At 36.5% G+C, this 24,317-nt stretch overlaps 1 protein-coding gene across 6 annotated transcripts in view; it reads left to right on the top strand.

Annotated features, from left to right (window-relative positions):
- ADK (adenosine kinase) overlaps positions 1-24,317 on the top strand; it is a 523,395-nt gene that overhangs the window by 65,020 nt on the left and 434,058 nt on the right. For all 6 annotated transcript variants that reach the window (XM_070566356.1, XM_070566381.1, XM_070566372.1 and 3 more), the window contains one exon: positions 1,654-1,728. In XM_070566356.1, coding sequence (XP_070422457.1) covers positions 1,654-1,728 — 75 coding nt within the window. The remainder of the gene's footprint in view (positions 1-1,653; positions 1,729-24,317) is intronic.

Genomic DNA, 24,317 nt, shown 5'->3' on the forward strand with positions numbered 1-24,317 from the left:
GAGTTGTCATTTTCCTTGTGCTCTGAACTGTTAATGTAGTTCATCGTAGTTCTTGCTGAAGTGATCATTTACTGGTGTATTTTTGATAGTATCAGTTCGCAGATTCCACCTGCCACCACTGCGGGTGGGCAGTAGCTGTGTTTTCTGATCCCACTGCATCTACTGTAGGTTGTGCTGGTAGGGCTGCTCTGTGTTTGTGCGCTGGCTGTATCTGCTTGTGCATTCACCCACGGATGTGCATTCAGGGCCTCTGTGCTCTGCTGGTGGGTCATTCTGCTGTGGGACCACTGTACTTGGCAGGTTACTGGCTGAGGTGGTGCGTTAGGTGAGAGGGGAGGGGCACTCCTTTTGTATGCAGGGCAGCTCTGTTCTCTCAGGTGGCTCTCCTGAACTGCTGCTCTTGGTGGGTGCTCCTTCGCAGGCCCAGCCACTCAGTGGGGAGCATTCCCATGGGCAGGGCCACTGTGACATGGTGTGCACTCCTGCAGGCTGAGCTGCAACTCAGAAAGTATTCGCACAGGCTAGCCTGCCCCTGCCTCCTGTTATGGTCATGCTGGCTACTGTGTGAGGAAAGATCTAGATTGCTGCTACCAGGGTGGGAGAGGGGTATGCTCACCTAGGTCCACTGCCTCCTGAGAATCCACTCTACCCACCTTCAGTTGCAGGGCTGCATGGATCAGTCAGACATCCTGTTGTGCTGTGCAGGGAATCCTCTGCTGATTAATGAAGGTCCATTTAGTTGGAACTTAGAGGGGAGCGACAAAGGGAACAGTTCCCACCGCTGTGATGCTGATATCACTCTCCTCTATAGCTTGTTTTCTTAAACAGTGGGGTACTGGTCCTATTGATATTACTGATAGTCTCCAAATGGTGAGCATGGTAACTCATTTGGGGGCAACTGTCAGAGATCTTCACTAAACTGGAGACCAATGGGAAATTACACAGAGGCAAATTTTATTGAATAAACTATAAGAATTCCTCCCATTGATGCTGACCCACCCATGGCCACTGGTCATTTCATGCTGTCAGTTGGGCTCCTGTTAAGGCATCACTTGTGGTGGAGTTCTGTTCTTTCCTCAGTTTTGAGCATATGGTAAACAATTTTGGAAAACAGACTTCATCAGTCTGTTAAATGTAATTGAGAAATGCATTGTCTATGATACCTGTTGTGAAGGCCCTACCACAGTTATCAGTTTTTCAAGGATAGGGCTCTTGCCTGGACTCCTCTAGGACTTCCTCATTCTCCCTAATAAGTTTCAGTAAATGGGTATCTTACTCATTACAGCTAATTATCTGTCATGTTTAAGTATAGAATTTTGTTGTGATAGACCTTTTTTGCTTTTTAAAAAAGAACATTGTAATTCATTAGCATCAGTCATTAGCTGTTGAACATGAAGGAAAAAGTCCCATGATCTTGCTACTTCTTTTGTTGTATTTTATTTCATCCAATTTAAAAGTCATTATCCTTCCTAAATGTCTCTGGGCTACCTCTAAAATGTTATCTTACATGTAATAGGCGAATCAAAAGGTTTAATAAAGTAGCATGTCAGATTTATTTTCAAGGTGAAGATATTTATTTATGTATTTGTACATTTTACACATCAACTTGTTTTCAGAAGTATTTCTAACTTGTATTTTGTTTATGTTTTTTAGGGAAAATATTCTCTTTGGAATGGGAAATCCTCTTCTTGATATCTCTGCTGTAGTGGATAAGGATTTCCTTGATAAGTAAGTATTAAAGTCTTCATATTTACTATGTGGAACTTATATCTAAAGCAAAACTGATGAAAACTTTACAAGTGAATTTACTGTCTAACACCTTCAATTGAAGGAAAATTCAGGAAATCTAAACCTGTTAATAGCAAGTGCACTATCATTATTTATTGAGTAACTGACCACAATTTTCCCTGAGAAAATTTGGGTATATTTGTTTCTTCCTTGTGCTGTTTTCACTTGAAATTTATTTTTTGTTCTTTGCAAGAAAGAAATATGTATGATTTACCTAATCATTTAATTCCCTAATTTTTATATTACTGTCAGTGAACTGCATATGTAATGGTATCATAATATATATGGGAGAAGAAAGAGGATTAGAGAGGACAAGAAGAATATGCAGGACATAATTCAAAGGCCACAAACCTCTGGTATTTTTCCCTTAATAGTAATATTTGATTTTGTTAACTTAGCTGAGAAATCAGTTTGTGTTTATTTATCTCACTGACTGAGACTATTTGGTACAGAGGAAAAATTAAGTAGTGAAAAAAGATTAATAATGAGGAAACAAGGTTCTCTTTCCCTTGAACACCCCAAGTTCTGTGCCCAGGGGAAGTATTTTTTAAATTATTGAGGTAAAATTCACTTGAAATAAAATTTGTAATTTTAACCGCTTTAAAGTGTACAATTCATTGACTGCCAATATATTTGCAGTGTTGTACAACCATCACCACTATTTATTACCAGGACATTTTCATCACTCCAAAAAGGAACCCATACCCAAGTCATTTGAGTATCCCTGCCTGCCATTTCCCCACCCCCACCCAATGCCCAGTCTGCTGAGAACTGTCAGTCTGCTTTCTGTTTTTATGGATTTGCCTATTCTGCACATTTTATTTCATATAAATTAAAGCATATAGTACGTGACCTTTGTGTCTGGCTTATTTCACTTAGCATAATGTTTTTCCAGGTATATCCATGTTATAATAGCATGTTTCAGTACTTCATTCCTTTTTATGGGAGAATAATATTCCATTGTATTGATATACCACATTTTGTTTATCCATTCATTAGTTGATGGACAATTTGGTTGTTTCCTTTTTAGGCTATTGTGAACAAAGCTGCTGTGAACATTTCTGTGCAAGTTTTTGTCTGGATATATATTTTCCTTTCTCTTGGGTGTATACACTGGAGTGGAATTACTGGGTCGTATGGTAATTCTGTGTTTAAGTTTTTGGGTAGCCACTTTGTAGTCCTAGAAGTAGTGTATGAGGGTTTCATTTTCTCCATATTTTTGCCAAAACTTGTTCTTTTCCCTTTTTCAAATTATAGCCATCTTAGTGGGTGTGAAGTAGTATCTCATTGTGGTTTTGATTTACATTTATCTAATGACTAATGGTGTTGAGCATTTTTTCATGTGCTCTTTGGCCATTGTATATCTTTGTAAAAATGTCTTTTGAAGTTCTTCACCCAGTTTTTAATTTAGTTGTCTTTTTGTTGTTGACTTGTAAGAGTTCTTTATATGTTCTGGATAGTAGACCCTTATCAGATATTTGATTTGCAAACGTTTTCTCCCATTCTGTGGGTTATTTTCACTTTCTTGATAGTGTCCTTTGATGCACATGATGTTTTTAATTTCGATGAAGTCCAGTTTATTTCTTTTGTTGCTTGTGGTTTTGCTGTCATATCTGAGAATCTGTTGCTAAATCCAAGGTCATGAAGATTTATGCCTATGTTTTCTTCTCAGAGTTTTATAGTTTTAGCTCTTAAATTTAGGTCTTTGGTCTATTTTGGGTAGTTAGTTTTTGTGTAAGATATGTGTTAAGGGTTTGCTTCATTTTGCATCTAGAAATCTAGTTGTCCCAGCACCATTTGTTGAAGAGATTCTTTTCCCCATTGAATGGTTTTGGCACTCTTGATGAAAATCAATCAACCATAGATGTATGGGTTAATTTCTGGATTCTCAATTCTATTTCATTGATCTGTATGTCTATCCTTATGCCAGTACCATACTGTGTTGATTACTGTAGCTTTGTAGTAAGTTTTGAAGTCAGGACATGTGAGCCCTCCATCTTTGTTGTCTTTCAAGATTGTTTTGGCTATTTGGAGTCCCTTGCATTCCATATGAATTTTAGGATCAGTTTGTCCCTTCCTGCAAAAAAGACAGTTGGAATTTTGAATGAGATTGCTTTAAATCTGTAGATAAGTTTTAGAAATTTTGCGATTTTAACAATATTCAGACTTCCAATTCATGAACAAGGGATGTGTTTCCATTTATTTAGGTCTTCTTTAAATTGTTTCAGCAATGTTTAGTAGTTTTCAGCGTACAAGTCTTGCATTTCTGTGGTTAAATTTAATTCGAAGTATTTCGTTATTTTTGATGCTATTGTAAATGGAATGGTTTTCTTAATTTCATTTTTGGATTTTTCATTGCTACTATACAGAAATACTGCTAGTTTTAGAGGGACAAGCATTTTTAACAAATTCTGTTTGTTAATGTTCTGGATATTATGTCCGTAACTCTTTGTATGAATAAACTCGAATGTCAAAGAATCAGGCAAGAATTTAATCTAATAGGAAATGGGTTGGGGGGCCTAGGATAAACTGGAGGATGTGTCTTATCCTAAGAAATTGAGATTAAAATTTTTAAAATAGGCTTTGCTAATCAAAAACTCTCCTTCATGCAATTATGTTAATAATTTTAGTGCTTTTGGTTACCTTGTACTTTTAAATAATATAATATACATAAATTTCTTAAAATGTCTTGTTCTGTCAACTTTGAGTAGAATCCCTTTACTTCTCATGATGTAGGATGAAGTTACCAGTGCCCTATTTTTCCTTCTTTCTACTTTCTAACTTCTGTTTATATTTTTTATTGTTATATTGAGATTGATATGTTTTCGTTCTGTTATCTATAATTATCTTACCAACTTTGAATACAAAGTGATAGTGAAAGTTGAAAATCACTTACCTGCATTTACACAAGTATCGCTGTATATATCACTTACTGCAGAATTAAATAGCATACTAGGAATATAGAGTAAGTTTAACATTTGGAATGTAATTAGAGTAATTCAGTATATTAACAAAGTAACAAACTAAAAGAGAAAAATCATATAATCATCTCAATAGACACAGAAAAACCATTTGCCAAAACCCAATATCTACTCCTCATAAAATTTCTTATAGCAATCTAGGAATAGAACGGAACTTCCTTAACCTCCTAAAGGTTAGGCTACGGAAAAGCCTACTGATAACATAATTCTTAATGTGAAAGACTGAATGCTTTCCCCTAAGATCAGGAATAATTCAAGGATGTCAGCTCTCACCACTTCAAAATGTATGCAGTGGTTCTGGAGGATTCTAGTCATGGCAGCAAGCAAGAAGAAATAAAAAGACATCCAGATTGCAAAGGAAGAAATTAACTGTTTTTATTTTCAAAAGCATGATTACCTGTGTAGAATGTGTAATGGAATCTATAAGAAAGCTGCTGCCTGATTATTATAAAGGAATTATTATAAAGCTACAGTAATCAAAACAGTGATATTGGCATAAAGATATTGTTGTCATGGAATAGAAGGTCCAGAAGTAGGCCCAGATGTAAACGGACAACTGATTTTTGACAAAGGTGCAAGGCAATTCAGTGGAGAAAGGATTGTCTTCTCAACAGACAATGCTGGAACAATTGGATATCCATGTGCTAAAAAATGAATTTGGATCCATATTTTGTACCATATACAAAATTAACTGATAGAACTAAATGGCCAGGCTAAAACTATGAAACTTCCAGGTGATAACATAGGAGGAAATCTTCGTGACTCTGATTTAAACCAAGATTTCTTATGTATAACACCAGAAGCATGTTCTATAAAGGAAAAACTGTGATAAATTGGACTTCATCAAAATAAAAAATTTCTGCTATTGTAAAGAGTCTGTTATGAGACTGAAAGGACAAATCACAGACTGGGAGAAAATCTTTGCACAGCTTATGTCTGATAAAGGACTACTGATCAGAATATATAAAGAACTCTCAAAATTCAGTTAGAAAAGAAATAACCCAATAAAAAAATGGGTGAGAGATTGGAACATCCACCAAAGCCACACGGATGGCAAATAAGCACATGAAAAGATACTCAACTACTTCAGTTATTAGGGAAATGTAAATTAAAGCCACAGTGAAATACAGCTGTACATTTGTTAGAATGGCTAAGATTTTAAAACTTAGCATAAGCAGATTTTGGTCAGGATGTGGAAGAAAGCTGAAACTTTCTGTTCATAGGAATGTAAAATGCTGCACTGCGTTTGGCAGTCTTAAAAAGTTAAACATACAGGTACTGTTTTATCCAACCATTCCCTTCTTAGGTATTTACCCAAAAGAAGTAAAAGCATGTGTCCATACAAAGGCTTGTTCACAAATGTTCATGGAAACTTTGTTTTTAATAGTTAAAACCTGGAAGTTACCTGTCTATCAACAGGTGAATCATTAGACAGTTCACCCATGCAGTGGAATACTAGTCAGAAATAGAAAAAATGAATAAAGTGTTAATTGGATGAAACTCAGAATAATTATGTTCATTGAAAGAAGCTAGACAAGAAAGAAAATATACTGTATGATTCCATTTATATGAGACAACAGAAACTTTAATCTATAGTGACAGAAAGCAGATCCTTGGTTTCATGTGCATGAGCCAGAGTGTGGTGGAGGGTGGAAAGGAGAGATTACAAAGGGACAGAATGGAACTTGTAGGAGTGTGTTCATTGTCTTGATTGTGTGATAATTTCATGAGTATAAACATGTATCAAAACTTACCAAATTGTATATTTAAATATATACAGTGTATTGTATGCCACTTACACCCCAAGAAAGCTTTATGAACAAAAGAAAATAATTGAACATGAATTTCATGGGTTTGAAGTTAGATCCCTTTTGTTTGCTTAGTGTGAGATGTTTTGTTTAGATAATCAACTAATTGATGGTCACTATTTTTAAAGAAATCCAACCGCATATAAAAATACAAAGAGAAAGTAAAAAATCTGAAGTTTTATGACGTGTAACTTTATTATTTTGATGAACATGCCTCCAGACATCTCTTAGGCATGTATAATGGAGGGACGGATGCGTGTGTTTATGGGATAATACTATGTGTAGCCTTAGCTAATTTGCTGTTTTACTCTACAATATGTTTAGATGTTTGTTTTTAAAAGTTCTTGCAAATGTGATCAGAATGATTATAATCTGGCAGCTGTGTGCTGTCACTACTGTGACCTCAAGTAGCTTCTTTGTTTCATTAGCAGCTGATCTTCAATGGCCAGCCGAAGTTTTATTTTTTTATTTTGGGAGGATATTATTTTTTAACTTTGATATTTGGAATCAGTACTTGGAGGTAAAAAGCAAATTTTTAGACTCTGAAATAAAAGGTAAAAAAGTCCCTTTTCTTATAACTCCCAAAATACACTTGAAAGTGTTCCTTCTTATTTCAATGGACTATGTTTAGCTTACATTTCAGACCATTTTAAGATAAATGTTTTACATTTGAACTGTGTAAATTATCCAGGAATAATTTGCTAGCTACTGTAACAAATGAATTAAGTATATACTTATTAGTATCTTACACTGTTTTTTTGATAAAATATTTGTTTTCTGATTCTGATTTTAAAAAAAATTTGACCCTGTCAATGAAAAAAATACGTATCAATGTAAAACTAATACTAGTTAAAAAGTAAACTAATACTGAATATTTTTAGGGAAAAATGTTGGTTCTTTTCTGCATTGTCTGCCTCTCCCCTTTTACTCCATTCCCCATAATTGCTGTTTTTTTCAGAAAACATTTTTAATTCTATTAGCTGTTTTTTCCTGGTATCTGCCTTGTTTCTAAATAATATGCTAATACTGCTCTATGTGATTTCCATAAGGGTGATTGATTGGAGAGGCAAAGTATAGAAGTTCCTTGAATGTAAGGAAAGGTTACAAGAACATGATTCCATCAGGATGGCTTCCAGAACTGAGGACGCAGTAGTACTCCATGTGGAGGGGCACACTTTCTTGGTTTTCAGGTCCTTATGGGAGGAGATTACCTAATCACGTTACTGGGTGATGGTGGAGAGGATTCTCTCTGACCTTCTGAGAACTTTGTTTTTGGTGTGCTTACTAGGATTTTTATGTTGATGTAGCTTTAATTGTTTGAAGAGTCTCTGATTACTTACCTCCTTGCTGACCAGGTGGTAGTAACTGGTAAAAACTCCCTGTACATTCCTGAATATTTACTGTGAGATTAGGTGAATTGGAGGTTAATTAATTAATTAATTAATTATTTTTGAGGAAGATTAGCTCTGACCTAATTGCTGCCAATCCTCCTCTTTTTGCTGAGGAAGACTGGCCCTGAGCTAACATCCATGCCCATCTTCCTCTACTCTATATGTGGGATGCCTGCCACAGCATGGCGTGCCAAGCGGTGCCATGTCTACACCTGGGATCCGAATTGGTAAACCCCGGGCCGCCGAAGCAGAACGTGTGCCCTTAAGCAGTTAACCGCTGCACCACCGGGCCGGCCCCGAAGGTTAATTTCTTGTGCACACCATGTAACTAGCAGTCCCAAGCTTAGGGGGTATCTGAGGTCTGTGTCCTCTAGCTTTTACTTGGTTTGTCTATTTTAGGTATTCTATATTGACTCCTATTGTAGTAGCTAAGGATTTAGCTCTGTTTTACCTACCATCATTCCCTCTTTATCTTCCTTATATTATTGTATTACATGAAAACAAATCAGTAATCATTGTGAACAAAATTGTGGACTATGATTACTTATAAAACTTTTTGTTTATCTTGCACTTACTTATTGCATTCTGCGTTTGCACACTTGTTCAAATTTTCAAACCACTTTATTAAATCTATCCTGAGCCTATTAACCTCTTCCCTCTCCCTCCCTTTTCCTAATCCCCGAAATATGTGTCTATCAACCTCTTTTCATCTGGTAACCTCCCTTCTAGAGTTCTCCATCTTTGTGCTCCAAACTGAACTGATTGTGTTGTTAGACTTTTTTTTTTTTTTTTAAAACAATAGTCTTCCTGGAATGACCTTTTGACTTCCTGTTTTGGATTTCTCGTTTCCTGCGCCTCATATCGTGTGTGGGTGTATGTATGTAGCATATCCTTCAGTAACTTCCTAAGATACAGAGTGTATGAGGGGCCGGCTGGTGATGCAGCAGTTAAGTTCACAAGCTCTGCTTAGGCGGCCTGGGGTTTGCCTGTTGGGATCCCAGGCCTGGCCCTACGCACCACTGATGAAGCCATGCTGTGGTAGGCGTCCCACATAGAAAATGGAGGTAGATGGGCACAGATGTTAGTTCAGGGCTAATCTCCCCCTCCCCCACACCAAAAAAGAAATCTGTCCTCCCCAGGTCAGCCAGATAGCACCTATGACACACCTGATGCGGGTTCTAGAACCCAGCTTTTCCTCTCTTTCACTTGGACCACCTTGACTCTGGTACAGGGTCTATACCTGTTCACCTTGAGTCTTACAACAGCCTCTCCAGTGCTGTCCCAGCCTCCAGTCTCCCCCTCACCCAGCACACAGGCCAGAGCAAGCCCAGCCAAGCAGGGCTCTGGGCATCTTCATTAAAAAAAAAAAAAAAGTGTACGAGCACATGTATGGTACATATTTTGAATCCTTGTGTATGTCTGATGATCTTTGAAAATTTTTTTCCCTCACACCTTGTTGATTGGTGAGTATAATTTTCTTTGAGAATTTTGAAGGCATGTACCATTGTCTGCCAGCATCCAATGCATCTCCTTCCTTTGTATATCACCAGTTTTTCTTCTCTCTGGAAGCTTTTAAGATCTTTTTTTTTTGGGTCCTTCGTGTTAGTAAATTATATTATGTAACATTTTGTTCTTGTGTTATGGATGCTGTTTTTTTCCTCTTGTGCGTCTAAGCATATTAGAGATGGTTTTGTTTGGTTTTTGAAGGTTTATCTTCTATTTCCTGATTCATCTCTGTTCCCTGTGGATCTCTGTTTTGTGATTATTTGTTGTGGTCTTTCTCCTTCATGATGGAGACTTTCCTCTAGTATTAGGTGATCTGCGGCTGTCTGTTCATATTTAAGGGTAAGATTAAAAATCTCATTCCATTTATTTGCATAGGAATAAGAAAAAGTTGTGGGAGGGTAGGTTGCCTAGGGTGGGTACTTTTATTTCAACAATCTATACAGTTTTAAGATTTTTGTAACAATCCTGAATTGCTTTTACAAGTTTTCTTTAAAAGATTTTTATAAAATTATCTATTGCTATATAATAATAGGTAACTATTGCTGTGTAACACATTACCCTAAAACTTGGCTGCTTAAACTAACAGACATTTAGTGTATCACACAGTTTCTGAGAGTTAGGAATTTGAAAATGTGGCCTAGCTGAGTGGTTTTGGCTTAGGGTCTCTGATGAAATTGCAGTTGGTCTGTTTGCCAGGGTGGCAGTCGTTTCAAGGCTCAGTTGTGGCTGAAGGACTTGCTTCCAAGCTCACTCGTATTATTGGCTGGCCTCATTTTCTTAAGAGCTGTTGGACTGAGGGCCTCAGTTTTTCGCCTCGTGGACCTCTGAGTTTCCTAAAAACATGGCAGCTGTTTGCCCCATTGCCAGTGATTTGAGAGAGGAAAAGAGAGTCATTTTTCCTAGATGGAAGCTGCAGTCTTTTTTATAACCTAATCTTGGAAGTGACATGCTGTCATTTTTGCCGTATGCTTGCTATACGTCCTACAGACCAAACCGCGTATAATGTTGGAGAGGTACTATACATGGATATGAAAAATAGGAGGCAGAGAAAAAAACAGAGGCACCTTGAGGATGAGAAGGCAGACTGTGATAGCTGGCTCCCAAAATGGCTCCCCATGAGCCCTTCCTTCTGATATTCCCTTGAGTTGTCCCCTCACACATTGCACTAGGGCTGATCTATGTAACCAAGGGTATATGGCAGAAGTGATGACACGCTACTTCAGAGATTTAATTTGTAAAAGACTGTGTTTTCCATCAACAACTCTCAGTTGTTTATATACTCTCATTCTGTCTGTCTCTTTCTTTTGGATTACTCATTCTGGGAGAAGCTAGTTGTAATATTTTGAGGACATTCAGGTTACCCTATGGAGAGGCCCATGTGGCTGGAGATAGAAGTCCTCTGGCCAACAGCCAGAGAGAAACCAAGACCTGCCAACTGCCACATTAAATGAGCCTAGAAGTGGACTCTCCATCCTCTTTTGAGCCCTGAGGTGATTGCAGCTCTGGCTGACAGCTTGACTGCAACCTCATGAGGGACCTTGAGCCAGAAAAACTCAATTAGATCACTCCTGGATTCCTGAGCCTCAGAAACTGTGTGAGATAATGACTATTTGTTGTTTTAACCTGCTAAGTTGTGGGTGAATTTGTTACATAGCCAAAGAGCACTAACAAATAAAGCAAAACAATTTTGTTTTCAAATGTATGCCCACCACCCCATGCCTCACATTAAAAACCTCATTGGAAGGTTGGTATGCATGGATTGGGGTTGTCGACTGATGGGACTTTATTGTGGCTTGATTATGATAAAAGCCTAGTTTTGGGAGAGTGACCTCTAACATTAGTATTTGGAAGTCTCTTTTCTGAGGCTGTTCAGTTTCTTTACAGAAAAGTCTTCCAATTTCCTTTCTTTAGGTATTCTGAAGAATAAAGTCTTCCTGCTTTATTGCTTAGGGAGCAAAGCAACAGCTAGTACCTTAAGAATTGCTAGCTTCCCGTTAAGAAACGGGTGAAGGGTTTTAAAGGTTTGTGAGGAATGTGGGGAGGGAGAAAGCCTGTGACCTTGTTCGCTGGAATTTTTTACCAGCCTTCAGCTGCTTGCAGGAGGGGAGGAGATAAGGAATTCCAGGATGTCCTTGGCTGGCTGTCTCCATGGTGGACTCTGGTGCCAGGAAGCCGAGGAGTTGGGCTTGGGAAGCTTTGGTTTCTTGATATTCTCTGGACATCAGCTTCCCTGTAATAACCTTCAAGGGCCTGCAATTAGCCAAAACTTTTGTGTGAGTGTGACGTATGAGTGTAACTAAAGAAGCAGGGAATGGGGATGAATGCTTTTGTTTGTAACCATGTATATGCTGGGTTCAATGTGGGGGAACTGATATCAGGGTGTATTATTTAAGAGCCTGTAACAAGATGGTAGTTAGTTTCTCTACTTTTAGCTCCATGCCTTCTCTGTTTCCTCTGAGACTTAGGGCTTCTGCAGGTGTACTAGGCTTGCTAATCATCTAGCCTCTTTCATTTGCAATTGAGATTTTAATTTCTTCACCTCTGCTAAATTGCTCATCAGCTGTCCTTTTTCTGAAAGTTTGTAGGAACTGCTTGCCCATTAATGCTTACATTACTGTTCTTTTTGATCCTGTGAATGTTCACCCCTTTTTGTACCTTTATTATTGTTTTAATAGTGTCTTGGAAGGAAGAATACTCTTTCTGCCATATTTAAGTGGAAGTCTAAGGGATGTGCATGTGTATTTCACTATTATTATATGTACAGCAGCAGGAAATGTGTAACTACAGACTCATAGAATTTTTGAGATGGATTTGAATTTGGAGATTAAATTTAATCCTCTTTGCTCATTTTACAACAGAGGAACAGGCTCAGAGAAGTTAAATCCTTTGCTCATGATTACAGTTAGCAGTGCAAACATGAGATGGGATCTGTATCTCCCGATCCTTATTTGTTTCTTTTTCTACCATGGGATGCTAACTACCCTTATTGCTTAACTAGATTATTAAATTATTGGTAGTTAAAACATTTGTACAAACTAATAATAATAACTATATGCCATATTTTGAGGATTCAGAAAGCGTAAGCCTGGTTTCTACCTCACAGAACAATAGCTAGATAAATAAATTATCTTTCTTTTCTTTAGTTCAAATCTTTTGTTAATTGCTGGCCTCTTCCTTTGTTTTAAGTTTTCAACAATTTATATAATTAATATGATGATCTTAACTTAAAATTTTTTGAACAAGCAGTTGTTACTGCACCAGGTGTGTTTTTGCCCACCTCCCAGAAAGCCAAACACTGAGACGACAAGATTGGGACAGAGAAGGTTTTAATCACAAGCCAGCTGTGTGAGGAATTGAGAGAGAGAATAAGTCTCAAATCTGTTTCCCCAAAAATAGGGACTTAGGGATATTTATGGAGTAGGAAAGGTGGTCTTAAATGTGGAGATAGATGGTTGTAGGTGAGGAACAGTGAGGTAATTGATGATCTGTGTAAGTGTAGTCAGACTTCATGCCTCTTCACAGGACGCATGTTCACAAAATGTCGGTGTTAGCATGATCTCAGGTTCAAGTTTTTAGCCTCTTGACGTCAGAAGGTAGCTTATTGGACATCTGCACACACCCAGGTGATGAGTTGATGGTCTCAACTGGCCTGAAGTGGTTTTCCTGAAAACCAGCTCAATCACCCATCACCCTGGTGACTCAGGTTCCAGGAAGATGTTATCTATGGGAACCTAGTGGGAGTCAGCATATTGCCTAAACAGCACAGTTAACGATGGCAGGGGAACAACTAAAAGCTGTAATTAGTAATTGCAAAAAGGAAAAAAACCTTTAGTTCCTAGCTGCTTAATCATCAGTGGCTAACTCTTTGCTGGTTTCAGCCTGTTTCAGTCCTCCTATTCTTTGATCATTCCTTATTCTTGAGGGATTTGGGGTGACGACCCATCTAGCTACTTCCTGCTGAATTGGGGTGTAGATCTGGGTTAGAGGAGTGAAACTGTTTAGCACTCATTTGGAAATATTCCCTTGTTCCTGGCTTCAGGTTGACGTTTTGCATTATTAGAATTTTGTACCTTGCTCAGCAGTTTTGGAACAACATCTAAAGGCACATTTTATAATCAAGTATTGGACCAGAAGGATAAGAAGTATAGACAACCCAAATTTTAACAGACCCTGAAAAATAGACCTAATCCCAGTGGGGCCTCCATCTGATCTCCAGGTACGGGCAGACATCTGGTCTTAGTTCCTGATAGTCTTTTGTTTTACTAGATACGCATCAGGGACCAGAGCAATGCCCTATACCCTGATCTTTCAGTTGTCATTGATGATGGCTGTTAGCATAGACTCTCTGCCTTGGGGTCATCACATTCCTAAGGAACTCAAAAGAACAAAGTTGTCAATTTAAAGCAGCTGGGAGGGGCCATAAAATCTACAGAGCATGTCTGGGTTAGTTAATCAAAGGTAATTCAAAATTACAATATGGCTCTTTTCTACAATATGGCTTCCCTTATGTTAACCTTGTGTTGAGCTGGTATCACGGTGTTTTGAATAAAAGGTTTTTTTCTTTCATTTACAATTTCCTATGACCTTTTTGGCTCTCATTTACTTATTCTCTTTCGCTTCCTAATAATCTCTTACTTGAAAGGAAGCTCAATAATCTTTTTTGTACTGTTTATAATTAAATATCCATAGTATAAGCCTTGCATGCAGCAGTTATAAACATTGCTGGGGAGAGAGACAATTAGGAAAAGTATCTTCGTGAATCTTTTATATACAGTAGTCCCCTCTTATCTACAATTTTGCTTCCTGAGGTTTCGGTTACCTTAGGTCAGCTGCTGTCCACATGCAGATTGTTGATACAAAATAGCCCATAACCATTCTATAGATAAGAGAGAGAAGGTGAGTTTTACTTGAGGTAGGGTGAGGATTATAACCCAAGAAGGCAGTTTGCACAAAGGAAGAAAGCTTTCTGGAGAAGCGTGGTTTTCAGTACAGTCTTAATACCATTTTAGAACAAGGAACATACATTAAACATGCCCAGGATACATATTCATCAAAGTTTTAAAAAGGTATTCATTTGCAAATGACTATAAGATGGGCATTATTGATAGGGTGTTAAGGATAGGATAGGGCGCAGGAGGGGAACTATGCATTCTTATTTTAGGAGAGTGCGTTCTTTAATATTTAAAGCAGATGTACAATGTGTGTTATGGTTTGACAGACCATAAGTCAGGCTTCTTTAGTTTAAGCCGAATCAGTTTGAACCTCAATAGCTACCCCATATACCTCAATATGTGAAAATCTCTTGACAGATATGCTTTTTGTTTGTCAAGCTTTTCAGAACAGTTTTTGTAAGAACAAGAACCATCATATGCTGTCTTTGCAAATTGGATTAGTGCATCACAAAGGGTTGAATCTAAAGAAGGTCCATAGACAGTCCATCTGAAAAACTTTCAAGAATAAAGAGAAAAATAAGAGTATAGTAGTTTTCAACAATTATTATCTGATAATAGCATTTATTCAGCATGTGTTAGGTGTCCTTTTATATGGTATCAGTTTAGTCTTCATAACAACTTTATGAGAGAGATATCCTCATAAAGAATAACTTAGAGCTTAAGAAATGTGTTCATGACCAAAAATGCATGAGTCACAGTGCAGAGATTTGTAATACAGGTTCGTTTTCATTATAAAACCTGTATTCTTTATTTTTGGCTACCTTATAATGGAAGTATTAATTTGAAAGTGAAAAATTCAATTATATATCCAGATTTTTTTGGTGTACATTATGGTAGATATGTAAAGGTTTATAAACTTAATGAAATTCTATTTTCCTTCAATTATAGGTATATTATAGGTGAGGAAAATGTATGTAATTTGTTCCTGAAATTGTTAATATTTAGTTTTAATTAGTACATTAGAGTAGATTCATAAATCCTTTGTCAGAGATTGAAAGACTCAGCAATACTCCTCTTAAGTTTTCAAAACAAAGTACTTCTTTCATTGGGAGGTTGGTATGTTGCCTACAGATGACCTGTTTCCAGAATAGAGAAAGCATTGCCATGATTCAGAAATATTAATTATATAATTACTTGATACCCCAAAATTACAGTTCTTCTAGAATATGCTTTTGTTTATTTCAAGATTGTAAAGCTAGTTTTTCCTTGGAATAAGAAAAATTCAGAATCTTTAATTATTCAGAAATATCAATTAGATAATTATTTGATACCCCAAAATTGCATTTCTTCTAGAATATGCTATTGTTTATTTCAAGATTGTAAAGCTAGTTTTTCCCTGGAATAAGAAAAATTCAGGATCTTTATCTAATTGAATAAAAAGCAAAATTAAGTTAGTGAATTTTAATGTGTTCAGTTTGCCAAAATATGACAACTGAAAAGAAGTAGGTAGACTTGTGGCAGGAAGTAGGCTATTGAAAATACTCTTTCTAGCATATTGAAGAGACACAGTCGATGTGAGGGGAGGAGGAAGTATGGAACATATAAATTCTTCCAGGTGAGGGTGAGTCTAATTATGGAGAATAAAAGAAGAGGTATGTATTAACGGGGATAGAAAAGGGAGGGAAGGAATATGTAAGACAGATTTGTCTTCATTTTTCCTGACATCAGATAAATGCTACAGAAGTAAGAGGAATGAGAGAATTAATGAAATGGTAATTGGGAAATAAAAACCATCATTAGACATGAAAATCCTCAGTTTTAAGAAGGGAAACTAGAGTAGTTGAGGAAATAGATGTTTTTCTCACAGTTATAAATCTTTAATAATATAATCATACAAACTGTAGGTAAGTTTTGATTAAGCATGCATGAATGACATTACTTAATGTTCACAAATACTCAAAGTAATTACAGTTGGTCATATATTTCAGTATTGATTATTCAATGCTGAAAATTTACAATTGAATTATTTGTATAAATTAAGATGAATTACTTCTATAAATGAGTGTATTAGATATGAAGGTGAAACAGTGTTTAGAGTGTCAAGTAAGATTCCATATAAAAAGATATTATTGCTTTGTTTTAAAACTAATTGTGAAATGCTCTGACACTTTTATAGTTAATTGTTTAGAAAGCTATTTTGTATTGCTTTCTTCTACAAGTTTTAACATTACGCTTTTGTGTATTTAGGTCTTTAATTGACCTGAATTGATTTTTGTATGTAGTGTGAGGTTGGGATCCAGTTTAAAAATCTTTTTTCCTTATGGGAAATTAGCTATCAGGCCCAGTGACCTGCACTGCTGATTTTTATTTATCTGTAGCTTGGTTTTTAGGTTCTCAGTTCTTTTCTGCTGGTCTGTTTGTCCTTGAACTAATGCAGCTCTATCTTTATTTTACTACTAAGACTTTACAATAAACTTGATGTCTTATAGGGCAAGTCCCTACACTCTGTTCTTATTCAAGAATTTTCTTAGTTATTTTTGGTTCTTTTGTACATAAATTTTAGAATGAGCTTGTCAAGTTCTACAGAATTCTTTCTGGGAATTTGTTTAGAATTGTGTTGCACTTAAAGATTAATTTGGAAAAAAAGATCTTTACTAGATGAGTTTTTCTGTAGATACATATATTTCTCTATTTTAGGTATTGTTTTATATATTTCAATAACACATAGGCTCTAAGTACATTAAATACAGGGGTACAAAATGGTTAGGTTTTTCTTTTTAGATTTGTACATCTTATGGTAGTGATCGTTGCTAAATTTGTTAGCTTCAAAAATCATAAAAAGAAATGTCCTTTGAGAAAAATTCAAACCCTGTAGAAGTAATTAAAGTAAAAATGAATACTGGGATAAGTTGTTATCTCTACAGCATGCTGCCTTGAAGAAAATGCTGTATTTGTGCCATCCAGCATGGTAACCAGTAGTTATGTTTAGCTTTGAACATTTGAAGTGTGGTTAGTGAAACTGATGAATTGAATTTTAAAATTTAATTTAAATTTAAATAGTCACGTGATTAATGGTTATGACATTAGGGTAGCTGAGGTCTTATTGCAACATTTTATTATTTCTTCGTAGGTGTACATTGTTTTGTTAGCTTTATTCTAGGTATTTTAAAAATAAAGTTGTTGCTATTGTGAGTAGAATTTCTTTCAATAACATTTTCTAGATTATTGCTGGTATTTGGAAATGGTACTGAGTTTTGATTTTTTTTTAACTTGGTTATCTTGTGACCTGCATTAAGAGAAAGATGATAGGAGCTGGCCTGGTGGTGCGGCGGTTAAGTGCCCACGTTCTGCTTCAGCAGCCCGGGGTTGGCCAGTTTGGATCCCCGGTGCGGACATGGCACCACTTGGCACGCCATGCTGTGGTAGGTGTCCCACATATAAAGTGGAGGAAGATGGGCACGGATGTTAGCTCAGGGACAGTCTTCCTCAGTGAAAAGAGGAGGATTGGCAGCAGTTAGCTCAGGGCTAATCTTCCTCAAAAAAAGAAAGAAAAAAAGAAAGATGATCTTTGGTTATTCTAATTCTCTATTTTAGAAGTCTAGATTCCTAGAATTTGAAATAAACTAGTATTTTTGATTCTGAATCTTTATATTGTTTCACTTATTAAGTGATTGGTCTTGAATTGCTGTGAGGCTTTTCTCAAATAAGACCTAAAGTATGGATACTAAATGAACACAGACTCATTTATGAAGTCTTCCTTTTGCCCAGATATTCTTAGGTGGTCTTCCTTGTAGATTCTCTGATGTTCAGATCTTACATGAATAATGAGGAAAATAGTATTCCTAAGGCTTCCCTAAACATGGATTCGCTTTTAACAGTTTATTTCAGCTCAGTACAAGTTTTTTGGAGCACTTGCTCCGTGGTCAGCATTTTGCCAAATACTGGGAATATAGTGTTAAGTAAGTTTCTTGCCGTTAAGCAGCTAGAATTCTAATTGAGGAGACAGATGTAGAAAGAAATCAGTTCATTTATGGCATTGTAGAATAGAGGTTAAGATTGTGCCCTGGATCTACTTGCAGTTGTATGACCTTGGTTATGTTGCTTAATCTATGGAAGCTCAACTTCCTCGTGAATAAAATAGGCATATTATAATATGAGAATTGGATGAGATAATTTATGTATTTGCTGTGTGTTAGCTAATATTATTGGCTACCAGGGAGCTTGGGATGTCTCTCATGTCCCAGTGGAGAAAACATGAGGGGGTTTAAACAGGGAAATGATGTGGTCAGATTCACATTTAAAATTATATAAATCACTGTGTCTGTAGTCAGTCAGTGGATTTGAGGAGATAGATTAGAAGAGGCTGTAGTGATAGACCTGTTGAGAGATGGCGACTTGATCTTTGTAGTTAGGATAGAATGGTTGGGAGAAAGTTCATAATATTTTAGTGTTATAATGGTCGTCTTCTATAAAGATCTCCTTTTTTTTTTTTTTTTTAATTCTTCTTCCCAAAGCCTCCCAGTACATAGTTGTATACTTTAGTTGTAGATCCTTCTAGTTGTGGCATGTGGGATGCCACCTCAGCATGGCTTGATGAGTGGTGCCATGTCTGCACCCAGGATCCGAACTGGTGAAACCCTGGGCCGCCGAAGTGGAGCACACCAACTTAACCACTCAGCCATCTTTAGGGCCGGCCCCTAAAGATCTTCAATAAGAATATTCCTGATGATTGATTTAATGAAGGGGACAGAGGCATCAGGGATGACATTACAACTTTTGGTTTTGGTGACTGAGTAGATGGTGATATGTACAACTAAGCTGAGGAGTATGGGAGAAGGACATGTTAGAGGGGTTAGAGAGATTGAGTTCAATTTTTTTCATGCATGAATTGAATATGTGATATCTAGGTAGGCATAATTAGGAGAGAGTTTGATTTATGTTTCTTGTGGTTAGAGGATTCATGGCTGGAGAGATGTACAATAAAAAAACATATTGTACTTTGACACAATGCCATTCAATAAGTGTTAGCTATTATTATCATTATCGTCATCATCATCATCATTATCATTATGTAGGTGGTATTTAAAGCAACCAGTAGATGATCCCTTCTAGAGAAGGGGTATAAAGTAAAAGAAGAAGTAGGTTGGATGATAGAACATTTAGTGGATGGATAGGTGAAGAAGAATTATGGAAGAAGATAGAAGAAGAAATAGTGAGCTTTTAGCAGGAGAACTAAGACAGAGTCTTAGGAAGTATAGTGAGTTTGTATGGCAGAATGTTTAATAATATCAGATGTAACAGAGATGTCTAATAACATAAGGCCTACGAGAGTTCACTGAGGGGCCGGCCCCGTGGCCAACTGGTTGGGTTTGTGCGCTCTGCTTCGGCGGCCCAGGGTTCCAGGGTTTTGCCAGTTCGCATCCTGGGCGCAGACATGGCACTGCTCGTCGAGTCATGCTGAGGTGGCATCCCACATGCCACAACTAGAAGGATCACAACTAAAAATATACAACTATGTACTGGAGGGATTTGGGGAGAAAAAGGAAAAATAAAATCTTAAAAGAAAAAAAAGTTCACTGAATTTGAAAATAAGATGTCAATGGTGACCTCAGCTAGGTAACTCACAGTGGAGTGATAGGGACAGAAGCCAGATTAAAATGTATTTAGAAATAAATGGGAGGTGTCATATAAAGTAGGCTAGTTTCATTGATGTGGCCCAAGAGCTAAGCAGTGACATTTCACAAATACCAAATTTTAAAAATATCCGTTAATGGAAATATGTGGTTAGTCATTTTGAGTAGTTATCAGTTCTTTTTTTTTTTTAAATAAAAAGCATAAGGAAAGAAAAATTTAAGAATATGAAAAGTATAATTCTATTTGTTTAGGTTTAGATCTAGTTTAATTCTCTTTCCTTTAGCTTTCTCTAATTAAGTTTTAATCCTCATCTAGTTTACTAATGAGAATTTAAAATATTATTTTCATAAACCTTGTAACTTTTAGCTCTTCTTCTCATTCTAACCCTAGTTTACTCTTAATCTGTTTCTTTATAGGCCTCTTAAATTTCAGCTTTAGTCTGAAACATTGTTGTGGTTATTAATACTTTTGGTTTCCCTTTTCCTCCTTTCTAATATGTTTTAATCGACCTTTATTTTTTTAATTGCAATAGCCAATTAAACATGCTAAGTTTAAAATCTTGCCATACCCACACTGTTCTACCGGATTGATTCTGCCAATTCGATAAAGCTTTGCAGGATGTTATTAGAATTTTTTGCAATTTGTGGTAATATTTGTAGATTTCTAGAAATTTTACTTGTTTGATTCTCAGAGGCCAATCTTAGTTGCAAGTATTTATGGAATATTTTATTCTCATCCTGCTATGTAGTAAGTTTTAGTTTGGCATTAACTGTCTGTGTGACATTGGGCAGGACATTTCACTTAAGACTGGGCTGTTTCTGGACTTCACAATCTCTTCAAGTACCTTTCTAGACCTGAAATTCTATTATGCTAATCTTCAGGGGAAAGAGTACATTGAATAAATAAAATTTGTTTCAGTCTCTTGTAAAAGGCCCAAACTTTATTTTATAGCTGTTGTACAATACTGCTATTCTAGCATATCTTATCTATAATGTACATTATATTATGTTATATATATATATACCTTATATATACAAATAAAATATGCTTTATTTATGTGTTCTGACATTTAATCATAAACCTAAAGAACAGTACCATTTTCCCATTGCCTGTGGTGGGAATGCCATTACTGAATTTTATTCTTTTTGCTTCAAGTGTGTCTTCCTTAAACAACTCAGACAGGGTCGAGGGAAAGTACTCCTCCTCCTTCTCTCCCATACTTCCTCTTTTCCTCTTGCCCTCCACCTCCTTCCCTTCCCACTTCCCTTCTTCCAACTTGTCGCTTGTTGCTATCAGTATTGATACAATAAATATTAAAAAAATTTTTTTTTTTTTTAGAAAGATTGGCCCTGAGCTAACATCTGCTGTCAATCCTCCTCGTTTTGCTGAGGAAGACCGGTCCTGAGCTAACATGTGTGCCTATCTTCCTCTACTTTATATGTGGGACGCCTACCACAGCATGGCTTGCCACACGGTGCCATGTCCGCACCTGGGGTCTGAACCGGCGAACCCCGGGCCGTCAAAGTGGAATGTGCACAGTTAACTGTTGTGCCACCGGGCCTGCCCCTAAAATTTTTTATACAAGAAAAGTTTTGAGTTTGGCACTAACATTTGGAGGCTTACATGTTCATTGATTGAAAAGTTTAAGTGAAAGCTACATCCAGGTGAATATTGTAACCACATTCTAAAGTGTTATGTCTATTTGTTTTTGATATATTTTTTCTAATTTTAAAAATAATGCCTATTATTTATGTTTTGAAAAAGCACAAAGAAGAAAATAAAAATCGTCTGTAATGCTATATAATATTTTGACATGTATGTTTCCAGTTGTTTTTGGGAGTACATTGCCATATTTCTTCTTTTTCATTTTTTTTTTAAGCTTAATATTGAACCATTTCTGGATGGTTGTACTATTATTCGTTGATGTAATCTGTTACTTTCTGGATGGTGTGATTGTTTACAGTTTTACCTTTCCATAAATAATACTCTGGTTGACATCCTTGTACACAACTCTCTGAGCTTTCCTTAATGGAAATTTGTAGTCATGTAACTGTTTCAAAACATGCAAACAGTTTAAACTGCTCCCTGCCTCCTGAACTAATTAGATTATTCATTTTACAGAAGTGGAAGCATTTCAAGAAAGTGGGAAAGGATGAGTATTTGTTATGTGTTAAATATTGTGCTGGGCACTCTTCTTGTATTATCGTATTTGATCCACATAGCAACCCTGTGACATAAGTAGTTTTATCCTGCTTAGATGAAATGGCTTGTCTACTTTAGAAAGCTACTTAATGGCAGAATCAGGACAATAAGACAAGTCTTAGACCTTCAATCTAATGTTCTTTAATGCCCTCCTGGGTTCTTTTTGTGGGGGTGAGTGGCAGGATAAAGAGGGCCCTTCCCTGTGCTCCTTCTGCTTCCTTGTCTTCTACTGATTGGAGTGTATGTCTTTTCCCTGTGGTAAATTCAGGTAGAAAAAAGGTTGAGAACTACCATATACTGTTTTGCTGTCTCTGATTTTTTAGGGACTATGTTCATGTTTGAATGTAAGAAATGGATATAAAAACAGACCATCTATCTAGTCATGTCTTTAAGAATCAAAACCTGACTTAAAAATAGGCTGTGCTTTTTATCCTTCTGAGAAAGACAGTAGAAAGTTGAGGTATAGCTCTCTACTCTGTACTTCCTACTAAGCTGAATTTTCCCTTTGAAGTTTATTAATTTAAAAAATTGAGTATCCATAGAATAAGTTAAATGTGATATATTCAAAAGGCTGTATATCTTCTGTTCTGCCAATAGCAGTTCAGTTGGCAGAACAGAACATTCTAAATAAAAGTGCGGTTAACATATGATTATAATCCCACATTTAAACAAACTGTATATTTCAGGAGAAATAGCTCCATTTCATTAGTGATGATTATGGTCCTCATGGTATATTTACCTTTATATTTATAATTATAATTTGTACTTTGCCTACTTTCAAAATGATTTTCAATTGTCTTTTTAGTTTATAACATAATTTTTACAATTATAGATGTATACTGTTTTTTTTTTTGGTTACATTTTAAAAGTGTTCCGTAAAGTTTTTATTCTCTTACAAGTAACCATCTATAGCTATCGAGTTTGATCGTAGTTTGTGAACTTTAGAAATAGATTTAGGTTGCCTAGAGGAACAAATCACCTCTGTCTAATAGTACCTTTTTTCTAATTTGCAAACGAAATTGATGTTCCAGTTGTAAAATTAGAATATTGTTCTTTTAGGCAGCAAGATAGATAATTAATAACCATAGGTTGTTTAGTGGCATTTCATGTAGTTGTTTACCTAACTAAAATTGGGTAAAGTGCATATTTATAAAGGAGAATTCTATGAAAAAAGCAAATCTAGATGGAAATTTATGAATAAAGAAATACACATACACATCAGTATATTTATAGACATATGTAAATAAATAAATAAACACTCACATAGCCATATGTGTAGTAAAGAACTTGGCCTTCCACAAAGAGAGGTCTCGCCTTTCCCTTGGCTTCTGGGAGATAATCTACATCATACCTGATAGAAGTGTCTTTTTAGTTTAGGAGCAGGGCTGTCCATACCCAGTGTTGTGACCAGTTATGTGATTTAGGGTCAGGTTTTGGGTTGTATGGTATCACTTGACCTGGAGACTGAGTTAAATTACTTGGGCACTCAGTTGATCAGTCATGCCTGCATAATGAAGCTCCAATAAAAACTCGGTACACTGAAGCTCTGATGAGCTTCCCTGATTGGAAATATTCCATGCCACATTGTCACATATCAACAATGTGCCATGTTGTCACATATTGATGCCGAGAGAATAATGCATCCTGACTCTGTGAGGAGGGAACAATGGACGATTTGCATTTGGAACCCTCCCAAACACTGCCCTGTATATTTCGTCCCTTGGTTGATTTTCACCTGTATTCTTTCCTTGTAATTTGTAATCATGAGTATAATAGCTTTCAGTGAGTTCTGGGAGTCCTTCTAGTGAAGTGTTGTACCTGAGGGTGATTTTGGGAACCCCCTGAACTTGCAGATGGTATCAGAAGCAAGGACAGTCTTGGGTACTGTGTCCTTAAACCTTGTGGTTTGGCTAACTCTGGGTAGTATATGTTTGGCTATGTTCCTAAGAATCAGTGTGCAGGGGTCAAGGAAGAGACAAGGAAGATAAAATTGATAAAAACCAGCAAAGATGAAGAAAAATAAAGGTTATTGAGATGTGATGGAAAGTTACCAGGTTTGGGGCAGGGGTAAATCAGGTCAGAGAAAGAAATACTATGGGAAAAGTGACAGCTTTG

Source organism: Equus przewalskii, chromosome 1 (genome assembly GCF_037783145.1).
Source record: "Equus przewalskii isolate Varuska chromosome 1, EquPr2, whole genome shotgun sequence".
Taxonomy (NCBI): Eukaryota; Metazoa; Chordata; class Mammalia; order Perissodactyla; family Equidae; genus Equus; species Equus przewalskii.